Source organism: Synchiropus splendidus, chromosome 12 (assembly GCF_027744825.2).
Source record: "Synchiropus splendidus isolate RoL2022-P1 chromosome 12, RoL_Sspl_1.0, whole genome shotgun sequence".
NCBI lineage: Eukaryota > Metazoa > Chordata > Actinopteri > Syngnathiformes > Callionymidae > Synchiropus > Synchiropus splendidus.
In genome coordinates, this window is record NC_071345.1 from 6,299,767 (window position 1) to 6,319,339 (window position 19,573).

A 19,573-nucleotide genomic window follows, 5' to 3' on the forward strand; every position below is an offset into this window, starting at 1 on the left:
GATTTTAAGCACTGAGAAAGTAGAAGCAGCACTTTCACTGGCGCAGCTGAAGGGACTCAAGCGGAGCGTGAGGAGTTCATTAACAGAAACAAACAAAAGGAAACCACTCACTGGGGGGGGGGGGGGCGGCGGTCCAGGCGTGACCCCTGAGACAGAAGATCAGGAGGGCGTCTCCCCGAGTGACTGGTCAGGGGGAACAGAGGTGCCTTTGTCGGGCGAAAAAACTGCTGAGCTAAGCAGTCAGCGCCCCCTCCCCTCCCCCTCCTCCTTCAGGAACTTTCTTTCTCCCCGAGGACGCGCACCACTCCCTAATGCTTTATCTACACAAGTCTGTCTGTCCGGAGCAGCACGGGTTACAGCCATCGCTGTAGTTCGCCGTGATGGTGCTGTAAACAACTTATTTATACAGGCAGATTCGCCCCGAGCGAGCAGATGACAGGAGAGTCACAAAACAAACAATGGTGTGCTTCATCCCTCGTGTTTTTAAGTAAACAAGCGCGAGGAAAACAGTTACACAACTACCTTTAATAACTAAGAAGCTGTGAGGTTTCAGTTGTCTGATCTCGTATTTAAATGTAGCCATTTCTGGTCGCTAAGTTAAAGCAGGTGAAATGTGGATAGATACTTGAGATAGAGCCACATCTGCCGTCACCAGTTTCACTGTGAAAAATGAGCCTAGCGTGATGGCTGGCTTGTTACCACTACATGCCTCTGTCTTCCCAGCTGGAGATGATGGAAAATCCAGGACACACAGCACCGAGTTTATACCAATGTTCCCTCTGAGCTGTGCGCAATCTCAGCGCACAAAAATATCTACGCTGCGCAACAAAAATTAATCCTGAATTGAATATAAAGTACTGCAATTTTCGGACTTCAGGACTTCAAAGCCTTGTGATATTGGACCACTAAAATGAAGAGCTGACTGCGCTGTTCGACCGTGTGTATCCTTCCAGCAGTATCCACCATTCGTGCTTTAGCTCACCGTCCACCAAGTGACACCGCTACATACACAATGGAAGGAACCACAACTAGAAGAGCTGCTATTTGAAGTGAACTATTGGAGCTGGCTGATGTTTAAGAGCTGATTTCTCTTAAAGTCGCTTGTGGTTGGTCAAAATGTGCACATGCACTGAGCCAAATGGGCGGCGGAGTTACGCGCAGGAGTGAGAAACGAGAGAGAATGGTTGCAGCGCAGGTTTCAGACTACAATACACAGAGACTGAGGACATTAACAGTGTAGTCAGTGAAAGAAACCTGTTCCTTCTTCATTTTAGCCTGATCGACACAGCCTCACTGTTCCGTGACCAGCGGTCACAGAATACGGTGCCTCCAGTGGACAAAATTCAGTCTCACAACAGACGGATTCACGAGCCGTATCACTGTGAGAAAGGATACATATTTGTAAAAGTTGCTTGAAGTTCTTTGATATCCAGCGCCCACAATGGTGTCATGTGACTTTGGATGGAGTTAGTTTGCTTATTGTATTGGAAGTATTCTATATATACAGTGTATACATATATATTTTTTTAAAGGTTATTGTGAACTATTACAGCTGTCACCACAGCCGACAACGACAGGTCGCTCACAGTGGTCCAGGTGGGTTTGTGTGTTGGCTCAGAAACATGAAAAATTTGAGGTTGTGGTGGTTTATACTTATATGCAATATACAATATGGATGACAAAAACAAGACAAATCGGACTAGCAATAGCCACAACGTCATCAGTCAAGAACCAGTCTCCACCAATGTTCCCCTGGCAGCACATGGTTCGGGTATTGAGTGAAAGAACTTGATCCCAAATACAAGCAGACTATCAGTGAGAGAGAAGCTCCACCACATGAGAAACACTGGCTGTTGTATCCTGTCAGGCCTCCAGAGTGAGGCGCTGTGGAACTGGGAGGAGGCCCAGCGGCAGACCCAGGACACGCTGCCGAGATTGAATACGCTGATTTAGCGGGGAACCCATTGGAGGTACCCAGCTGAGAAGAAGGTTTCTGAGTGGAGGGAAAACTGGGCCTTTTAAGTAAAGACCAGATGAGCAACATACACGATTCTCATGTGACAGATTTGGACCCAACCTGTCCAGAACCAGAAGCAGAAGAACCAGCCTGACAACAGAGTGTGACACTTGAGTGCGGGATGTTGTTGTTTAAAGAAGCCATCGTCTTATAAGTGCAGTCATATTTCGCTTTTAGTCTGAAAGATGTCTAGACTTCCTGCTGTCTGGAGGTCAGTGGGGACAGCAAAAGAGTCCAGTGAGGGGCCACCCAACTGTGAGTGCGGCAGGCGGGATGGAGAGTGAGGTTCAGTCGTGTCCTGGATGAGCGCTGGGTCTGTTAGGGCGAGTTTATCCAGCGCAGAACGACCAGGCTGTTGCAGCACTGTTGGCTTGGAAGTTGTGCCACGCCCAGGTCCTTTACTATCCGGGCGGGCGGCGACGACCACAGCTCGATCAACTGAACGCGTCATTGTTCAGATCCTTGATTTTCTTGATCATTTAGCTTTGAGTAAACAGCAGTCAGACGCCCTGACTGCAGCGACGCGCAGCAAGTTTGTTCAGCGTCTCTTACAGTGCAAACACACGAGTCAAGCGGCCCAATAATGTTTCGAAAATATTTGATCAACTCATAGAACCTTCCATGGCACTATGGGCTCGAGGCGCTGTGTGTGTGTGTGAGAGTGTGTGTGTGTGAGAGTGTGTGCGGCTTGAACCCAACGCACGCAGGCAACCCCCTAATCTTCACGGACACGACAAAACCCTCCGCTTGAGGGGGTTCACTTTCCAAACCTGGTGACAGGGAGTGAATCACAGTGTATTCTGGGCCGCACCTCGATCCCCAGAGGAATGGATTGTGTTGAAAAACACCGGCCTCAAAGTCTCGCCATTGTTCAGGCTGGAGCGAAGGATGTAGGATTTGGACACTCAAGTCCATCTGCTGCCTCTTTCCTCCTCCATTCTTGCTGTCAAATCATCAAAACCCCAAGTCATTTCTCTATAAAATGTATATTGTTATTTAATACATTTAACATCATACATCTAACAGTGTAAAGTGCATTTCTGCTCAATAAAAATAGAATGAAACATGAAAAATAATTCACTGAAATTCATCTTGAGAGCACCCGGATAAAGAATGTCACGATAACAGCGCAGATTTCCTCACGTTTTGGCTTCACAGTTCTTAACGCTAAGCTATCACAAAGCTAACTCGAGAGCGCACGGATCTTTGTGATGGACCGGTGGATCAGCACCTAAAATTAGCATCTGCGACATGTATGTTAATAGGGTTTTACGTTCTCACGTCTGTTGACCGTGGGAAAACACGAGGTTGGTAGCCTGGGGCTGTTGAAGGTGTCGCGCAGAGACACTCGCAAAACACCAAATTACAGGTGTGTGGATGAGCCACATTCGCTCACTGCATACACTGACCACATTTAAGAGGTAGTTTAGTCCTGGAGCAGCAATAAAAACTGAATTGATTTGTGACTTGTGTCTTACATGAGACAACAGAGCAGCGTTGGCTTGTTAGCGCACCTGTTTCAGTGTTTGACTCTAATGACAAGACTCATTTATGTTGGCTAGTCAACACTGTTACTAGGCAGAAGCAGAGCTCTGATGTTGGTGGAACACTGTATAAGAGGACGACACAGCAGAACTTTTATTTAGCAGTCAGCCGCTGGCAAACTCAAAAATAACTGTTAATACACGGAATTCCATTTGTGAGCGCTCCAGCTGATGTATCCGCGGGCGGCGGCGGCAGTTCGCGGAAACCTTAAAACACTTTGAAGGGAAGACATTTTTAATGCTTAAAAAATAGATTTATAAAATGTATTAAAAAAAAAAAAACTGGACTCATCTGCACAAAGCGGCTCTGTCTCTGCTGAGACTCCCGCGGAAAAGTATCTTATTGAAAAGTGAGGCGTGTCGTCGGACGCAGAAGTGAGGAGAAGGCGGGAACCTCCAGACGCGACGTCAGGGCGGAACGGAACGTCCAAGTTGTAGAGTCAAATCTCAACGTGAAGGTCAAACGTCTCCACAAGATGAAGACATATTTTTCACATATAAAAAAGAGGCAAAGATTTGTATATTTGTCGATAAATTTTTATTGAAAAACAAAACCAACAAAGTACCCATTTAACAAGAAAAGTAAATTAAGAGATTGTAAGGTTTTTGAGAGCCAAGCTCTTATGTACAGCATATTGCACTAGAAAAAGAACAAACATCCTGGGTTCCCTCCGTCCCGCCGTGTCCCAAAGATGAACACAAACAAATGAAAAACTGCTACATCTGGACTGGGCCTCACTTCATGGGAGTGTGAAATCCTTGAGACCACTCTGAACGTAAAGAAAAAGCACTGTGTTCAGTTCATGTCGACATTGTGGTTCCTTTCTTTTTCTTCTTTTTTTTCTTCCTCCTTTAAATTACATTCAAAGCTTTAAGATACAGATCCAGGAATGTTGGCCATGCATTTTTACTCCATTTACAAAAAATTGTGGGGGGGAAAAAAAGCCCTTTAACTGAGAGCGACACAGCAGGCTTTATCAAGTTTAGTTTCCAATGAAACGACACCAGAATTGGAAAAACAGCCATCGTAGAAAAAAAAATATAAAAACTTTTTGTCGTCTTACAAAACAATTTTCTTATAAAGGTACCAATAACAGCTTGTCAAATTCATTGTATGTATCAAAAACACCAAATCACAGCACTTGACAGTAAAGAAGCACTCTTTAAAAAAAAAAGAAATTTTGATATTAAAGACACTGAAGGTTGAACAAAGGAGGCGGCAGCCTCCTGGTAGAAATAATACTGGGCACCACGGTGTCTCATTCCTCCTTCACATGTAAACCCACAGCCCTGCCAGAGATAGTCGACCACCTTCTAGCCAGGACGATTCCAGCATATTGGTAAGAGAATCTAAAGGGGAAGTTCAGCGCAGGAGTAGAAAGAGAGAGGCGCGAAAATACAGCATACAAAGTTTTAAAAAAAAACAAAAAAACAAAAAGGTTTTTACAGTGCACATGGATCGCAAACAGTCGTTTTTGGATATTCAAAAGGTGAAACTCGCCCTTGGTGTTGAGATGTCAGAGCCTGTGCCTCGTGAGGGGAAATGATACGATAGTATGGAGACAATTGAGCGTCGGGAGGCCGCGTCCACACGACCGCCCTTTCCTTTCATAGCTCGAAAATGTGATACATTACGCTAGCAGCTGTTTCCCGACCGTTCTTCCCGAGCGGTCAACGCTGTATTGCTAGTTTAATTAGTAGTCAGGCGAAACTAGAAAGGTTTCAAGTGTCAACGTTACAAACAAAATCTCCCTGAAAATGCTCTATTGACACTGGAAGGCAGTCGTGTGGACGAAGGTGTCAAACTCAGGAGGGTCAATATGCCATGTGTGGACGACAGGTCTGTTTCTCACAAGGCACATTTCGTACACGGGATTGTCCGTCGTTCGGCACATGGCTTCACTCCAACGTCTGGCCACGCGGGGCGCCCAACTGAATGCACAGCCACCATGAGAAGACAGAGACTGTACAGATCTATACAGTAGCACTGAGCAAATATACACAAAATAAATAAGAATAAATAATCTGAAAGGAAACTTGTTCTCGATAAGTAGTTCATCAAACATGACCGGACGTCGTGAGTTGGCTCAGCGTTCGACGTTTGCAGGAAACAAACTTTTGGTTTTCGATGATTTTGCTTGTTGCGGTTCGACCCAACGCACCCACACTGCGCCATGTTGACGACTACTCCCGGAAGAAAAATAAAATTTTTAAAAAAACCATCAGTGTCTTCAAGAGGTCCCTTTCCTGAATCGCCCACAGAATTAGTCAGAAAATAGTGGCTGCCGTGGAGCGGCTCGGTTCGGTGTAGAAAGGTCTGCCACAGTGTGTCTGCGATAGAGAGTGGACTGTACAAAGCAGTTCGGCCACGGAACCGCGGTACAGCGGGAGGGAAATCAAATAAAAATGCATCTGTACCTTCGACAAAAGTGGTGTGTTCAACGCGACTTTGATTGTAAATGCATCTGATTCTGGGTTTCTTCTCCTCGCTGGCGTGGATATTGCTCACCGGAACATCGGATTCTAATCTCACAGGCGATCGGCAATGCAGCAAAGGGCAGAGATGTGATTGTCAAACTCCCGAGGAGCGGCAGACGGGCGCCTGACTCCCCTCGACTGTCTGATTGTTTACAGTTCCCTGACTGTAATCGCACAAGTGAGACTTGTTCGACGTTTGTTTGTGCTTATTTGGCTTACAAATTACTGCATGTGTCCACGAAAAAGCACACGGTCCTGCAACAACATGAATTGGAAGAAGAGTCAACAATAACCATGTCGAGTCTAAACATCTAGATTCAAGTAGGTTCAAGCTTCAACCGCAGGAGCGGCCGCGACAGGGCGCCGCCACCGCCGCCGCCGCCTGGAGCGGCGCGTGAAATCTGCCGCTCGCCGGCATCTCCCAATTCATCTGCATGGAGCGGTAAAGGGACAGTTTGTGGAGGAGAAATGGGGCTTGAGCACAGAAATGTCCACAGTTTGACTCCCAAAAACAAACAAAAAAAAAAAAAAAACATGGAGGAGGCCGGAGCTCTTCCCGGGAAGAGTGGTGCTGCGGCGGGAGAAAGAATAAGGCATTCCCCGGACTGATGGAGGCCCTTCACATAGCAAAGCAAAACTGTACAAAATAGGTCATCTTACAAATATTTAGAAAATATCTCTTCAAACACAATGGCTTCTTTTTGGACAGGCAAAGAAGAACAACCAAAAAAAAAAAAAAAAAAGCAAAAGCCGAAGAAAAAAAAAATCCATCAGTCTCCGTCCAGCGGTGACCAGTGTCTTCTTAGCTTTCTTCATTTAAATAAACCGGAAAAAAAAAAAGTCCTAACCCGTGTTCCATCTTACAGTGCCATCTCTTTAAGTCTGGTCCCTTGAGTCTGTGTGAGGGAACAAGGGCCACGGCCAGGACCCTCCACGGGGTCCCTTCATCTCTGCTCGGCCCGCAGACGAGGGGCCGGCGGCTGACCCGGGAACAGAACGCCGAAAAGAGCCAAGGTGAGGCGCATCCACGCCGGGAGGTTTTGTCTCTGCTGCCTCAGGAACTGCAGGAACACAAAGAGATAGCAGGCGGTTAGCGACGGCTAATGAATCTCAACACCACGGCTCAAAACTGCTTATGGTTTCTGCGTGAGGGGCCAATAGGTGGCGGTCATTTGTGACCTCGAATGACCCCTGAAAACTGTTTGCACAACATGAGTTTGTGTGTGGAAACCACACATGCAGGCGAACTCTGAATCACGTGGGGCAACCACTTCTTCTTTTTTAGGGGGGGGGGTTGAAGACAGGGGGTGTTGTCAGACCCTTCAGCTTCCACCTGAAGCGGCTCGTAAACAAGACTCTTGAATGGCGGCGCTGAATAACCCGGGCGTACAGGCAGCGTGTTGACAGCTTGTCACTCACATCCAGGCCGAACACGGGGGCTCTCTCCGCGCTGCGCTGAGCGGTTGCAGCCTGTTGCATAAGCTAGCTTCCTCACCGCCTCCCTCTCTCTCTCTCTGGCCAGGTCTGTAGCGCCGCAGCCACAGGCGGTTTGACGCAGCGCGGCTTTCAACCATCTGCTCCACACAACACTAATTGTTTCTAATTGCTTTAATTTGACACCACTGAGCTTCGCTCGACAGCAAACCGCTCTTCGCGGCTTCCGTCTTTAGCGCTCCGTAATGCAGCCAAAACTAAGAGGCAACTCTTCGTGGAGATTAAAGTGGGATTTTGTAGCATAAACTTGAGCTAAATCCCATGAGAAGAGAGTAAGTCACATGACTTCACACTTATTTTCTCACCGAAACAACCGCAGCAGAAAGAAAGAAAGAAAAGTTTGGCAGACAGAGAAGAAGAAAAAAAAAACTGGCCTCTTCTCTCAGTCGCACACTGAAACTAAAACACACACGAGAACACGCAGCGAGGCAGGACTGTTGTGGGTAGCTGTTGTGTTGCCGGCTGTGTCTATTAAGTGTGTGAGTCAGAGGCTATTTTTAGCGCGGCATATAAGCCGCGCAGTGACTCTACCCAGACACAGAGCTGCCGCGCGCTCCTGACACCTGCTTTCTCTCGCCAGCTCCTCTTCGCTCCCATCCTAACTTCGCCGCTTAACCGCACTGGCTGAACCACACCTTGTTTTCGACAACTGGCACGGCAACAGATAAGAAACTTGACACCCCGTCTTCTTGTATATTTGTACTGATTAACGAGCTTTATGATCTCGTGAAAAACACCCCGCCGTCACAAGTCAGATGAACTCAAAATATATAGCATCTATAAACTATTTACCAAAATATAAGGCAGCATAACATCTGTATGCTAACGGTTAGAAGCTAACATTTCCCTCCAAAAATAGCCTTAGCGTCGTAAACAGCTACCTGCTCAGTCATTGACTCGTAGCGGTTATTCTGGTCACAACTGCCAACTGGAAATCAATATTTGGATAGTGATGATGAAGGAAAGGATCCTCACTGAAATATCCTCACATGAACCATGACAGGCGAGGGGAAGGTCGACCATTAGAGGGCGCCAAAGAAACGAGACCAACTCTTACTGTGTTGGAGCTTCAACAACTTCAAGTACAGTGGAGCCGGAATGAATGAAAGTCCCAAAGTCACAGCAACAATTGCGATATATCACTTTCAATTCAATGAGTCCTTACATTGCAGACGTGAACCATCCAACAGTAACAGCTGCTGATTCATCATTTTCATGGGTAAAAAGAGTCACTAAAATATGACAGCTCAGCATGTGATCTTATTAAACTGGCGGTGATTGTTTGTCTTTTTTTGCTGACATCACTGGTTTGTTTTTACAGCAGGAAGTGATGCTCACCACCTCAATGTGATCCTCGTTGAACTTGTCCCCGATCTCCCGGAGTTTGCGGCCGATTTGCGCCTCGACGCTCAGTCCCTCCTGTCCCAGCCGCCGGTGCTCCATCCTGTCGTCCTGCCCTCTCTCGCCGTCCTCCTCCGCCTCTTCGACTTGCCTCTCTCCTCTGTCCTCCATAGGCTCAAACTGCGCAGGAAAGTGGGGGCGTAATCCAGCGTTTCCTGCGAAGACGAAGAAGGAAAAAAATGAAGCTTCTTACACGACTTGCTTCTTCGGATCTTGTTTACACGACGGGATCTTGACGTGGAGCTTCCAAGCCTGACCCCGGTGACCTATCCTTGTCTCGACCCTCATGCCACTTGGAAAGCAAACAAGTCTTTGAATGTCATGTGCAGAAACTCCCCGCTGCCTCCCTAGAATCAGGTCAGGCGGGTCGCCGGGGCTGGCAGGCTGCCAACAGCACGACACCCATGACCGGTTTGGTAACAATAAGCGACAAGGTAATGAGTGTCAACAGGAGCAAACTACCGTGTGTATCAATTAAATGAAGAGTGATATAACACTGATTTGATTAGAGCGCTGATGGTGATGTCATAACTCTCTGTGTGTGCGCGCATGTCTTGGCATGGCTTTTAGGAAGTGTCAGCAACTGCGACTGGAAAATCAGGGACTTTTTTTCTCTGGCTTTTATTTTGACTGCAGGCGGCAAAACAATTTGTTTTTGGCTCCACACCACATGAGACTCTTCAGACAGCCGCGATAACAGTAGCTTCACATGGTGCGACCATGCAGCTTTGAAATGTAAAGTCAATGTAGCTCCAGCCTGCTCACCGTGGAAGGGCACGTGCGGCTGTCTCCGTGGGCCGCAGGGCAGCGTGTTGTTGTTGTCGTGACTCTGCGAGGTGACGGCAGAAACGGACTGTCCGGCGGAGAACTGCGTGGCTCGCTCCTCGAATTTAAGGTTCCCGAAGGGAGTTCCCCGGAGTTGAGAGATGGGCCGCAACATGTCCTCCTCCTCATCATCCATCCAACACCTCAGCGGCAATCTCCCTGCAAAGAAACGCAAACTTTTAAAACAAGTGCCTTAGAATCAATAGCGCCGAGCCCTGCAGTTACGCGGAGTTTGTTTAGTAGGAGCAAATAACAGGGACCAAATATCATGCCCCGGCAGATGGAAAGTAATCTCACTTAGTCAACGTTCAACAGACATAAATCATGAGTCATAAAGTCAAGAGGCTTATGCTGTGCTTCCGAAAACAATCTGAAGTGTGTCACCGCTCGCACCGCAGCATCATATGTTCGTGGTCTCAGTCATGATATAGACGCCACACGGAGAGATGTAGAAGCGTTTGGAGGCAGCGGAGAGCGGCGCCAGATTTGCCGGCAGCCTGGAGCTCTTTCTGCCGAGCTGCTCCTGATAAAATGCCAAGTTGTATTTCTGCTGCCAAGAAGAGCTGCTTTTACAGCTAGAAATACCTTTTTTGTTGTGGAGGAGCAGGGAGTCACGGATGAAGTCTCACCAATAACAACTCTCCCTTCACTCTGGGAAGCCCACAGACCGGCCACACACAAACCAGCGGGTGCCATGTGAGTGAAACCTCAGCCGGGCCGGATGGTTTGTGAGGTGGAGACGCTCTCCCCGCACGCTTCCTTATTATCTTATGAGGGTATGTCATCCCTTTTGTTTGGGAAGTGGAGACAAATAGGCTGGACAAGAGTTGAAACTGGATCTGCTGGTATTGTGCCGGGACGTGACTGACATCATGACAGACATGGAGACGACATGTCACTCAGCACCTGAGCCCAGGTTCTAACACTCGCGGCTGGTGCTCAGATTGGACCATCAACAAGTAGAACTCTCCCTCGTGGCTTTTCTAAAATCCCACAGAGCTCCGCGCCCACGCTTGCCCCACTGACTGGCAGGTCACGAACACACGCAGACACAGCGCAGAAAGAGACGGCTAACAGAGACACACATGGCCCGGGGCGGCACAGAGGGGTCCTGGAGCCGGAGACGCGACGAGCTCCCTCTGCTGCGCCATCTGCGCAGTGGGCGCAGCTCCACGCGTGGATCCTGGCGCAAACAAGGTGCAGCCTTTGTGCGACCACCGAGTGGACATCCGAGTGCAAACACACCTCGTTACTGTTTTTACATAAAAGGACAATTGAAGTCACATTATTTTGGGTATGTTTTGCGGCTGGGTCGGTGCGCTCCAGTCGAGGATCTTCATCCGCTTCAGAGCCTCTGTGAGGCGGACCAGTGGACGCGGAAGCTCCGCTGGAGTTCGGCAAACACAACAAAACTCTAACGTGCGTTAAACACGACGCATTTCCGACTAATACACGCGGATTCAAAGTCTCCTCACAGCCAGTAGAATTCATCGGTTTTCCAAAACGTGCCTCGAATTCACTTTTTTCGCCTTTTTCTACCAATTTTTGCACGATCAGTGGACACCAGTGAGGCGTCATCATTGGTCTCGAACCGGGCGCTCACCAAAACAAACACCGCCGTCGACAACAATAGCTGATATCATGACAATAACACCGCGCGTGTCTTCTTCTTGTAGCAAACCTGAAGTTGCGCTGGTTCGGGTGACGCACACCGGCGATCACGCGACCGATGTAGCCCGATTGTGCACCGAGCGCGGTCAACAACGCGGGTGAAACGGAGCAGGACGGTGGCAAGCGCTGCGGCAGGTCCGTGCCCGGACATGCCCGCGCGCTTGTTTACAAACTCGCGCCCAAACTACGAGCGCGCTTCACGCACTCACCGCCAGCAAAAGCGTCTTCCGTCCGGATCGGTGGCGTTTTGACAACTCGCTCCCGCGTATCCCTCCTGTCATCACAGCCGCTTGAAGACGTCTGCTGACTGGAGCGAGCTTGTTTTTTTTTTTAACATCCTTCCCCGGGTCTGACGGTCCGCCCCCGGTCACCACCCACTTCACATTACCCCCGTAACAACACCCCATCATGTTCAAATGCAACCTTTTAAATGCACTCACAGCCGCCACAGCAACCTGCCATAAGATTATGACCACCTGCCTTTCGGATTCGTCTGCAGCGGCTCGTGCGTGTTGCTCCTGCGCTGCAGCGGTCAGCGACAAACAACGGCGCAAAAAAACTGCGAAGCCTTTTGTTGCGAGGCGGCCACTGACCACTGCCGCAAACACCGGCATGAAGCAGAGAAGCCACAGGAGACGCAAGACTCACCATGTGCAGAAGAGTTTTCCGTCCTGATCGCTAGTGTCTCGAGCCTGTCACTCAGACCATTTCACCGCTCTCATCTCAGCCTGAAGATTTTTGCTGACTGTGGAGAGCTTGTTTTTTTCTGCGCTGTATCACAGCCACCCGCCCAGAAGCGTGTGACCCACCCACTTGGTGTTGACAGGGACCCACCCACTTCACATGAGGCGACTGTACCGTCCCTAAATTAACGCGCAGCAAGTCAAATGACCCTTTAATGGGCTCTGTGAATATTGACTGAACAGCGTCAATCCAATTTTCAGCATTGGAAATCTGCAGTTCTACAGAAATATCACCCGCTGGTGGTTAAACGTTAAATATCAAAGATGAATCTATTTCACCAAAATCCAAAGATCGACACATGTGCTGGTTAGTGACGTTAAACATGGATGTTTATGACAAAAATATAGTTAAATGGCGCTCGAATGAGTCGACACGAGGCGGCGGAATAATGCGGTATTGTTGTTGGGGTAAATAAACGGCGGGTCTTAAACAACACTCCTCCACGCTGCCAGGAGCTGGTGACACGCAGCTGACCAATCAGAGCCTTTGTTATGGTCCCGCCTCCTGCCCGCTGTATCCTGACACGTGGAGGGGGAAAACACAAGCCCAGATGAGACATGTGACTGCTTTTAGCGCGCAGATCAGCTGATCAGAGAACCTGCTCGAAAGAGGACCGACGTCAAGACACAAACCGCAACCAAGAGCGTTGGTGTTGGCGAGGACACTGACTGACCCACTAACACTGGCGGCAGCAGTGGCGCCGCATTTGAACGTGGAGTGAGCAAAGAGGCAGTTGAAGTGCAAACAGGAACCAAACAGCTTGCAGCATCAACAACAAAGTAGACCAACAAAAAAGCAAACATGGAGATATTAAACAAAAAAAAAGCACTTCAATACAGGAGGTTACCTCGAATGCCCTTTCAAGTGTGCCATAAAAAGCCTGTCATGGATGGAGAAAAATATTGACAGACTGTCAACACTGACTAAAAGGTATTGAAAATCATGCTCCTAAAAATGTTTACTCTGTCACACTCTTCTTCATTCTTCAAACTAATAACGCAAAGCAAAGTCAAAATAATGTTAAGTTACATAAAAGCACAGTGGCTTGCGCTTCGTTTCTTCTTAATGTGACATGTAAATATGAAATATAAAGGCAGAATTTCATGTGATATTACACCAAATCTGAGCTGAAATACATATTAATTGACAAGGAATGGGTTGCAGTAATCTTCGATGATCATTACGCTCCAGAAATTGTTACTTTAATATATTTTGCACTTTAAAAAGCTCCTATAAACCCTTCCCTTGCTGTAACGTTTCAGGGCACTTCACCTCTATGATAGACGTCTCCTGCTGGTGCTTTGTTTCAGTAGAACCTTAGAAGACGCGGCACATTACCCTGCTATTACAGGGCTTTAAACATTTACGCAAAGCCACGAATGAATGGACATGGATCCTGGAGACAAGGACACTTAAGCGCATGCTCCGACAGAGCTAAGACGTATTTATTTTAGAATATAAAAGGCAATATTCATGAAGCCATTTCTCATGGCTCAGTACAAAGTCTTCCCATGATGCACTGCAACAGTTAAAGCCACAGCTCAGGTCTGTCAGAAAGTTGACACATCCCAAGGTGCAAACTATGACTCGTATTTTCCCTGACCCAACACTTCAGCCTCAGTGTAAACATTGCATAGTTCGTTAAGCTTGTTCTCCCGGAGGCCGGGGTGACGACATCATCTATGGCTGATCATTTCAGGGCGTCTATTCGTGCACGAGGAGAGAAGAAAGCGGGTGTCGCTGTCTCCAAATGAAAGCTCGCGAGTTGAACTCCGCTCTTGTGGCGGCCCAATAGGCTGCTTTCTTCATGGAAGTGAATGATATCCAACTGTAGCACCGGCTCAGATAACAACACGTCCTGGCATCACTACACATAGCGCATCGGCACCGAGCCACTCTCAGAGCCTGCGGGTAATAATTGTTGAACACCTCCCGCCTCCTCCTCCTCCCCTCCCCTTCTGATGGATGCACACTGACACTGTAGTAAACAGCAGCCCCTGGATGTTGACCCTCTTTTAAGGACGGGAGCCCGCCCACGCATGGCATCGCTCAAAAGAGGTTGAATAAAAAAAAAAGTGGTGAAATCCAGCCTGATCTGAAAAGAGAGGTTGCTGAGTGCAGGACAGTGAGGAAGAAGAGCGAGCCTATTTGATCCATCGTGTGAGTCAGACGACTCCCAGGAGAGGTTTCCTGGATGCGAGCAGATGCAGTTGCCGGTGCACCGGTCACTTCCTGCCGAATGTTTTCACCCCCCCGCCCCCCCAGCCCCACAACTTTTGTTGAACACATGCTCGCCTGTGAGGTGTGATGTTCTCAACTTTCTCGCAGAATCTCCAAGTACCGTTTACTGGGAGCAAATAGAAAAGAGGCAAACAACCCCTGCCTGGCCGAGCCCGTTTAGAGAGCTGCTGTTTGACGGCTCCCAACCCCCCTCTCCACTACCATCCTGCAGCGAAAGGGACCCCACCCAAAATTTGGAAGATCAGATGCTAGTTGTTTTTTTCTTTCACAGTCTTCTTTTTTTGCAGCTCATGTTTTTGTTTTGGGGGTTGTGCTTGAATCCACAGAAGAACCTATCAGCTGTCAGCGAGCAGACGGTTCGAAGAGTACAGGAGAAAATAGAACATGTGTCAGTCATATTCTTGCACTCCAGCAGATTCCCTCCTTGTCAGCGCTTAACAAAAGCCATTACGTTTACATGATCCTCGATGTTTCGCTCTTCTATTGTTGAATTCACTAGATTCTCGTGAAAACCATTGGTCCACATGAACAAAAGCAGAGCATGGCGCTGTCCTCAGAGCACCTCTTTAAAACCCCACAGGACTTGTCAACATACCTCCTCTCATTTGCTGTGGCTCAGTGGGACAGGTAAACAGAGTCAGAGCAACAGCGTTAGCATCAGGAAAAAGGCTCAACAGATGGACAAGAAGAGTTCTTTTTCCACTTTTTCCTCACTCGGCTACTACCGGAGACACCGTGGCCTGGGTGGGTGACATGGTGGAGCCAGTCAGTAACACAGTGTTTTAGTCAAACTTCACATCGATGTCTGCGATATTCATCTGCATCCCAGCTGCAAGTTTAAGATGTGTCCATGTCCAACTGTGGGTCAACATGACAGCTCTTCAATGTTGAAAATACAAAGTATTTGTTTGAAACACAGAGGGCGCCATACTGTAGTCTACAGTCAGGATCCTAATATTTCCACGTCTGAAATGCCAATAGAAATCATTCGTAATGGCTCTAATCCGTCCTCGCAGATGGTCGATTATTGAAGAAAAACGGGAACAAATTCATGGGAAGTTGACTTCTCCTCCTCCTGGAACTTTGTTTTTTGGCTTTTGTTGACAAGATCTTCAGGAGCATACAACGTTCTAGACATGGTCTCGGGTCAAAGTGCAAATTAAAATAGAGTGCAACTTGATTTTAGGCTCTCCTGGGCCACATAAAAGGACGTGACGTGCAGAGTTTGGCCCCAGGGCCTTGAGTTTGCCACCGCAGCACAAGACCAAATCCAGTAGTTCCCAGTTACCATTAGCTGAATTGCTGCTTGTCTTTGATAAGCATGTGCTTGTGCCGGACTCTCCAGGGTTGCGACTTCCTGAAGCCAGCACCATCACTGCAGGCCGGAAGTCAGGGGCTTCCTCCGTAGCACGCGATCGTCCAAGCAGTTCTGATAAGATGATGTCATTGAATGTGTAAGGACTTCCAGGAAAGCTAGCGGCGCACACTCACTTGACACTGCTGTGAACTCCCCTCACACTTGGGACTTCCTCATCACTTGCACTTCTCATTTTGGGAAATGTATCACAGTCTGGTTGGAATCCCAGACGGATTAATACGATGATTAAAAGTGAGTCTAAAAAAACAGCACTGTTTTTATAAGCAAATCATAAGAGCTGTGAGAATGCAAATGAGCAGTGTTTATGCAAATAACCAGGCTTTAATCTACAGTTGATCTTATTGGCTCATTAGCATAAATGCTAGCGACGACCTCTTGCTGCTTGGAGCGCCTCTGCTAACAGATATCCGGGCATTAAAATATAAAACTCTGTTTCCTGTGGGACCGCCGCGCAGTTTGAAGTGATAATGGGGCATTTCAGGTTTTATTTACAGGAGCAACACGGAGAAATAATGAGTTTACTGAGTACGTTTAGCGGAGAGCGAGTTCTGCGTATCAATAACTAGTTATCGGGCGAAAACTACAGCGAACACGATGCTGTCGCAGTTATTGACAAAGAACCGCCGGGTGCTTTTTCAGAAATGTGCGATGCAAATGAGATCTTTTAGGGATAATAACTAGAGAGAGAAGCGAAACATCAGGCATTGCGCAATCTCCGACGGTTTTAAGTCATTTGCTGTCTCTTACTTTCACGTCGAGCCCTTTGAAGTGGCAAACCTTTGTGTCAAGGCTGCTCTCACGACTTGTCAACTAAACTGCAACTTCCAGCGCGTGTGATGTGTCAAGGCGGAGACAGTGTGTCCCTGCCCGTCTTCAATTTCCCGCGGTGAGACGGAGGAGCGTCTCGGAGTTGTTTCTCCGCAGGTGAGAGTGCGGCGGTTGTTGATATTTTCCAAAGTTCACAGCGTAATGATCCAAGTAGCTTTCATGCTAATGGCGTCTGGCGTCCGGATGATGTGTCAGTCGACTGCACCACAACATCACTGCTCTCAGCCTCCCGGTCCATTATCTACCTGCGAAAGGTTCGGCGCATAATTGGTGGCGATATTACGAGATATTCCTTCCAGGTTGGACCAGGTTATTGGAAAGTACTGTCTGCATCCGTCTCCTCCCTCCCTGCCAGTCCTGTCAACACCTCTTGATTTTAACCACAGGTGGAGTGCCAGGGCTCGGCTAATGAATGGAGCGCTCGGCGGGTTCATCCAGAGGTAACACATTTGAAGTCCGCAGCCACCCGGGGGAGGCTCCCCGTTCTGATTTAGGGGTGGGGGGGGGGTATTGTGACAACCCCTGTAACGCCGAACCTCAACATTAATGGAGTAGAATTTCAGATGGAGATACTTTAGATCTGTTCTCCAAAACTACTTTGACAGCGCCGCATTTATACTGAGATCTTTGTTATGGAAATGGCGGCTGTAAAACTTGATGCAGGAATTTGTTGAATTGATAAAATAGAAATGATTCCCCCGACAAAGACTGTCGCTTCAGGCCCTCATCCACAGCAGGCCTCTTCTCTTGCTAAACCATGACATCAACTCCTCCATGTGTTCTCTCAAATCTAGTGGTGTCCTTTCAGAGCCGTAACTCAGGCAAGGTCAGCGAAGTAACACAAGATAAAGGCCGGAAATATCATGTTTCATAACTCACTGGCTCAACTCCTCGAAAACTCCGACGGTGTTTCGGGCAACAAGTCGCCATCATGGTGTCTCCAGTGTGGAGAAAGAAGCTCGCCTGCTCCTCTTAGAAGCACAGCGAGTGGCTCTCCTCAGACTCCAGGGGAGCTGGGTGACGTTGCCAATATTGTTACCCGCATCTGAAGATGAAAAGGAGAAGCTGAATAGCAGCTAATTAAATCTGAAAAAAAAATCCTGCTCTTGTGTTTTCACTTCTGCCTCTTAAAACAGGGAGTTTTGTCAGGCAGTCAATAGAATGTCCAACCTTGAACATCAGTGAATTTCTTTTCCACAGCTTCAGTCTTAAGTGAGGAACAAAGGCACTCAGCTATAAGATGGTAACACAATACAGACCTTATAAACTCAGGTCAACTCAATAAGACTTCCTGCTCTGAAGTTGCTGGATCTTAAACAGCAGCAGGTGAAACACAAATAAGTTGACTTGACAGGAGTCAGCAGATCATGACCCCATGCAGGTGCCGTTGGATCCAAAAACAAGCGAGACTTTGGGAAGCCTGTGTCAGACGTGAAGAGCTCCATGCCTGCGTTCGAGTAAGTCAGAGGGGGTGTGGAATAAATATGCAGGCGACAGATAGGTCTGAGGTTGTTTTGTTTCAGGGCGTGGCTACTCTGATAAACACTGCCAAAGTTCAAATCTCGCCGCGCGCCAAAGTTGCGGCGATGAACATCACCGTCTCCACTTCAGCATCTTTCATACAGCCACTCTTCGGACGGCTGGGATTCATTTCCTACATATTTCATTGGCTGCAAACGCATTAGGAGGCTGGTTGCTGTGTCGTGGATTAAAAAAAGAAAGCAATGATAGATGGTGGAGGAAGGAGACATCGATGGAAATAGAGTTGGAGTAGGTCTTGTTTCTACGGTAACTGTCGACGGGGAGGTACCAGGGATGAAAGTGAAGGCAAAACAAACCTCCCCGCTCCGATGGCAACAGCTTAGCAATTGGTTCTCGTTTCCTGCGAGGACAGGAAGAAAAAAAAAAAAAAACCATAACAAGGTCCCCGAGTAGCCCAGGAGACACAGTTCGATGTTGCATCAGAAAGCAAGAGCTGAGCACACGCTCGCAGAGATGCACACAAACACGCACACACACACAATGACTTGCAGTTACATGCACACACAATCACATGCTCCACTTCACCCTGCAGCCGCCCCTCCCGCCCCTGCTCTCTCACTCTCCCGCCAAAACATCGACAGCATGTCTGCCTGGAAACCGAGGGGAAACTTCCGCCTGGCTGCCATTGGCTGCGCTCCCTAGCAACCGCGTACGGCGCAGCAGCCAGTCAGGCGCCTTGTGAGAGGCACACTGACCCAATGAGACAGATTAGCGCGAGGCGCGGGCGAGCACAGTGACCTGGTAACAGTCAGGAGAAGAAGTCAGATAGACGCTGGAGGGATAGGAGCCGCCGTCGCTCATTGGCTGCCATTCTTCCTCTTTATGAGGATTGGTGCAGGGCTCTGCTCCTCGCCGTCATTCATACATTTCTCTGCCTGCCTTCTCAGCGCTGCTTCACCCTCATCCAGAGCAACTTTCCGAGTGGCCGCAAGGAAATCCACTGCCCAAGGTCACGCCGCTACAAGGGGATTGGTTCAGAGGCGGAGGAGCAGAACCAGATCCTAGTAACAAGTCTCCCTCCTCGTGTCAGCGCAGGATTAAAGCGGGCGATCAACAACTTATTAACCGGCCTCCTCTGCGGCGGACACGCGCCGGCGAGAGCCCGTAATTGGCTTTTCATTTGATAATGCAGCACCGGCTCCTGGCGGCAGCAGGTGGCCAGATCCGGCAAATGGCTTGTTTGTTTTCCAAAACTTTGCATGCGATATGAAAACCCCAAAAAAGCCGCCGCTCCGCCAGCGTGAGGGAATTCAAGTCAATACCCCGCAGGACTGCGAGTTCACGGCGAATAGCTAATGAGTTGGGGGGGAAGAGTGCGACTCAAACAATTCTGTAGATTCACCACGCCATGCGTTCAGACTAATTTAACATGTCTGGCGGCGAGGAACTCACTCAGGCAGGAATATTAGG

The 19,573-nt window shown here is 48.3% G+C and overlaps 1 protein-coding gene across 7 annotated transcripts in view; it reads right to left on the bottom strand.

The window, feature by feature from the left end:
• Nucleotides 1-4,093: 4,093 nt before the first annotated feature.
• The window catches only part of bmf2 (BCL2 modifying factor 2), a 37,496-nt gene continuing 22,016 nt past the window's right edge, over nucleotides 4,094-19,573 (bottom strand). Inside the window, exons 1-4 of one of the 7 annotated variants that reach the window (XM_053881798.1) lie at nucleotides 17,501-17,637; nucleotides 9,700-9,918; nucleotides 8,872-9,089; nucleotides 4,094-7,100 (exon numbers count right to left, since the gene is read on the bottom strand). In XM_053881798.1, coding sequence (XP_053737773.1) covers nucleotides 6,984-7,100; nucleotides 8,872-9,089; nucleotides 9,700-9,895 — 531 coding nt within the window. In that variant the 5' untranslated portion in view covers nucleotides 9,896-9,918; nucleotides 17,501-17,637 and the 3' untranslated portion in view covers nucleotides 4,094-6,983. Of the gene's footprint in view, nucleotides 7,101-8,871; nucleotides 9,090-9,699; nucleotides 9,919-11,440; nucleotides 11,560-11,639; nucleotides 11,770-12,078; nucleotides 12,218-13,446; nucleotides 13,582-17,500; nucleotides 17,638-19,573 lie in introns of those variants that run through there. The other 6 variants (XM_053881797.1, XM_053881801.1, XM_053881795.1 and 3 more) reach the window with 6 other exon arrangements.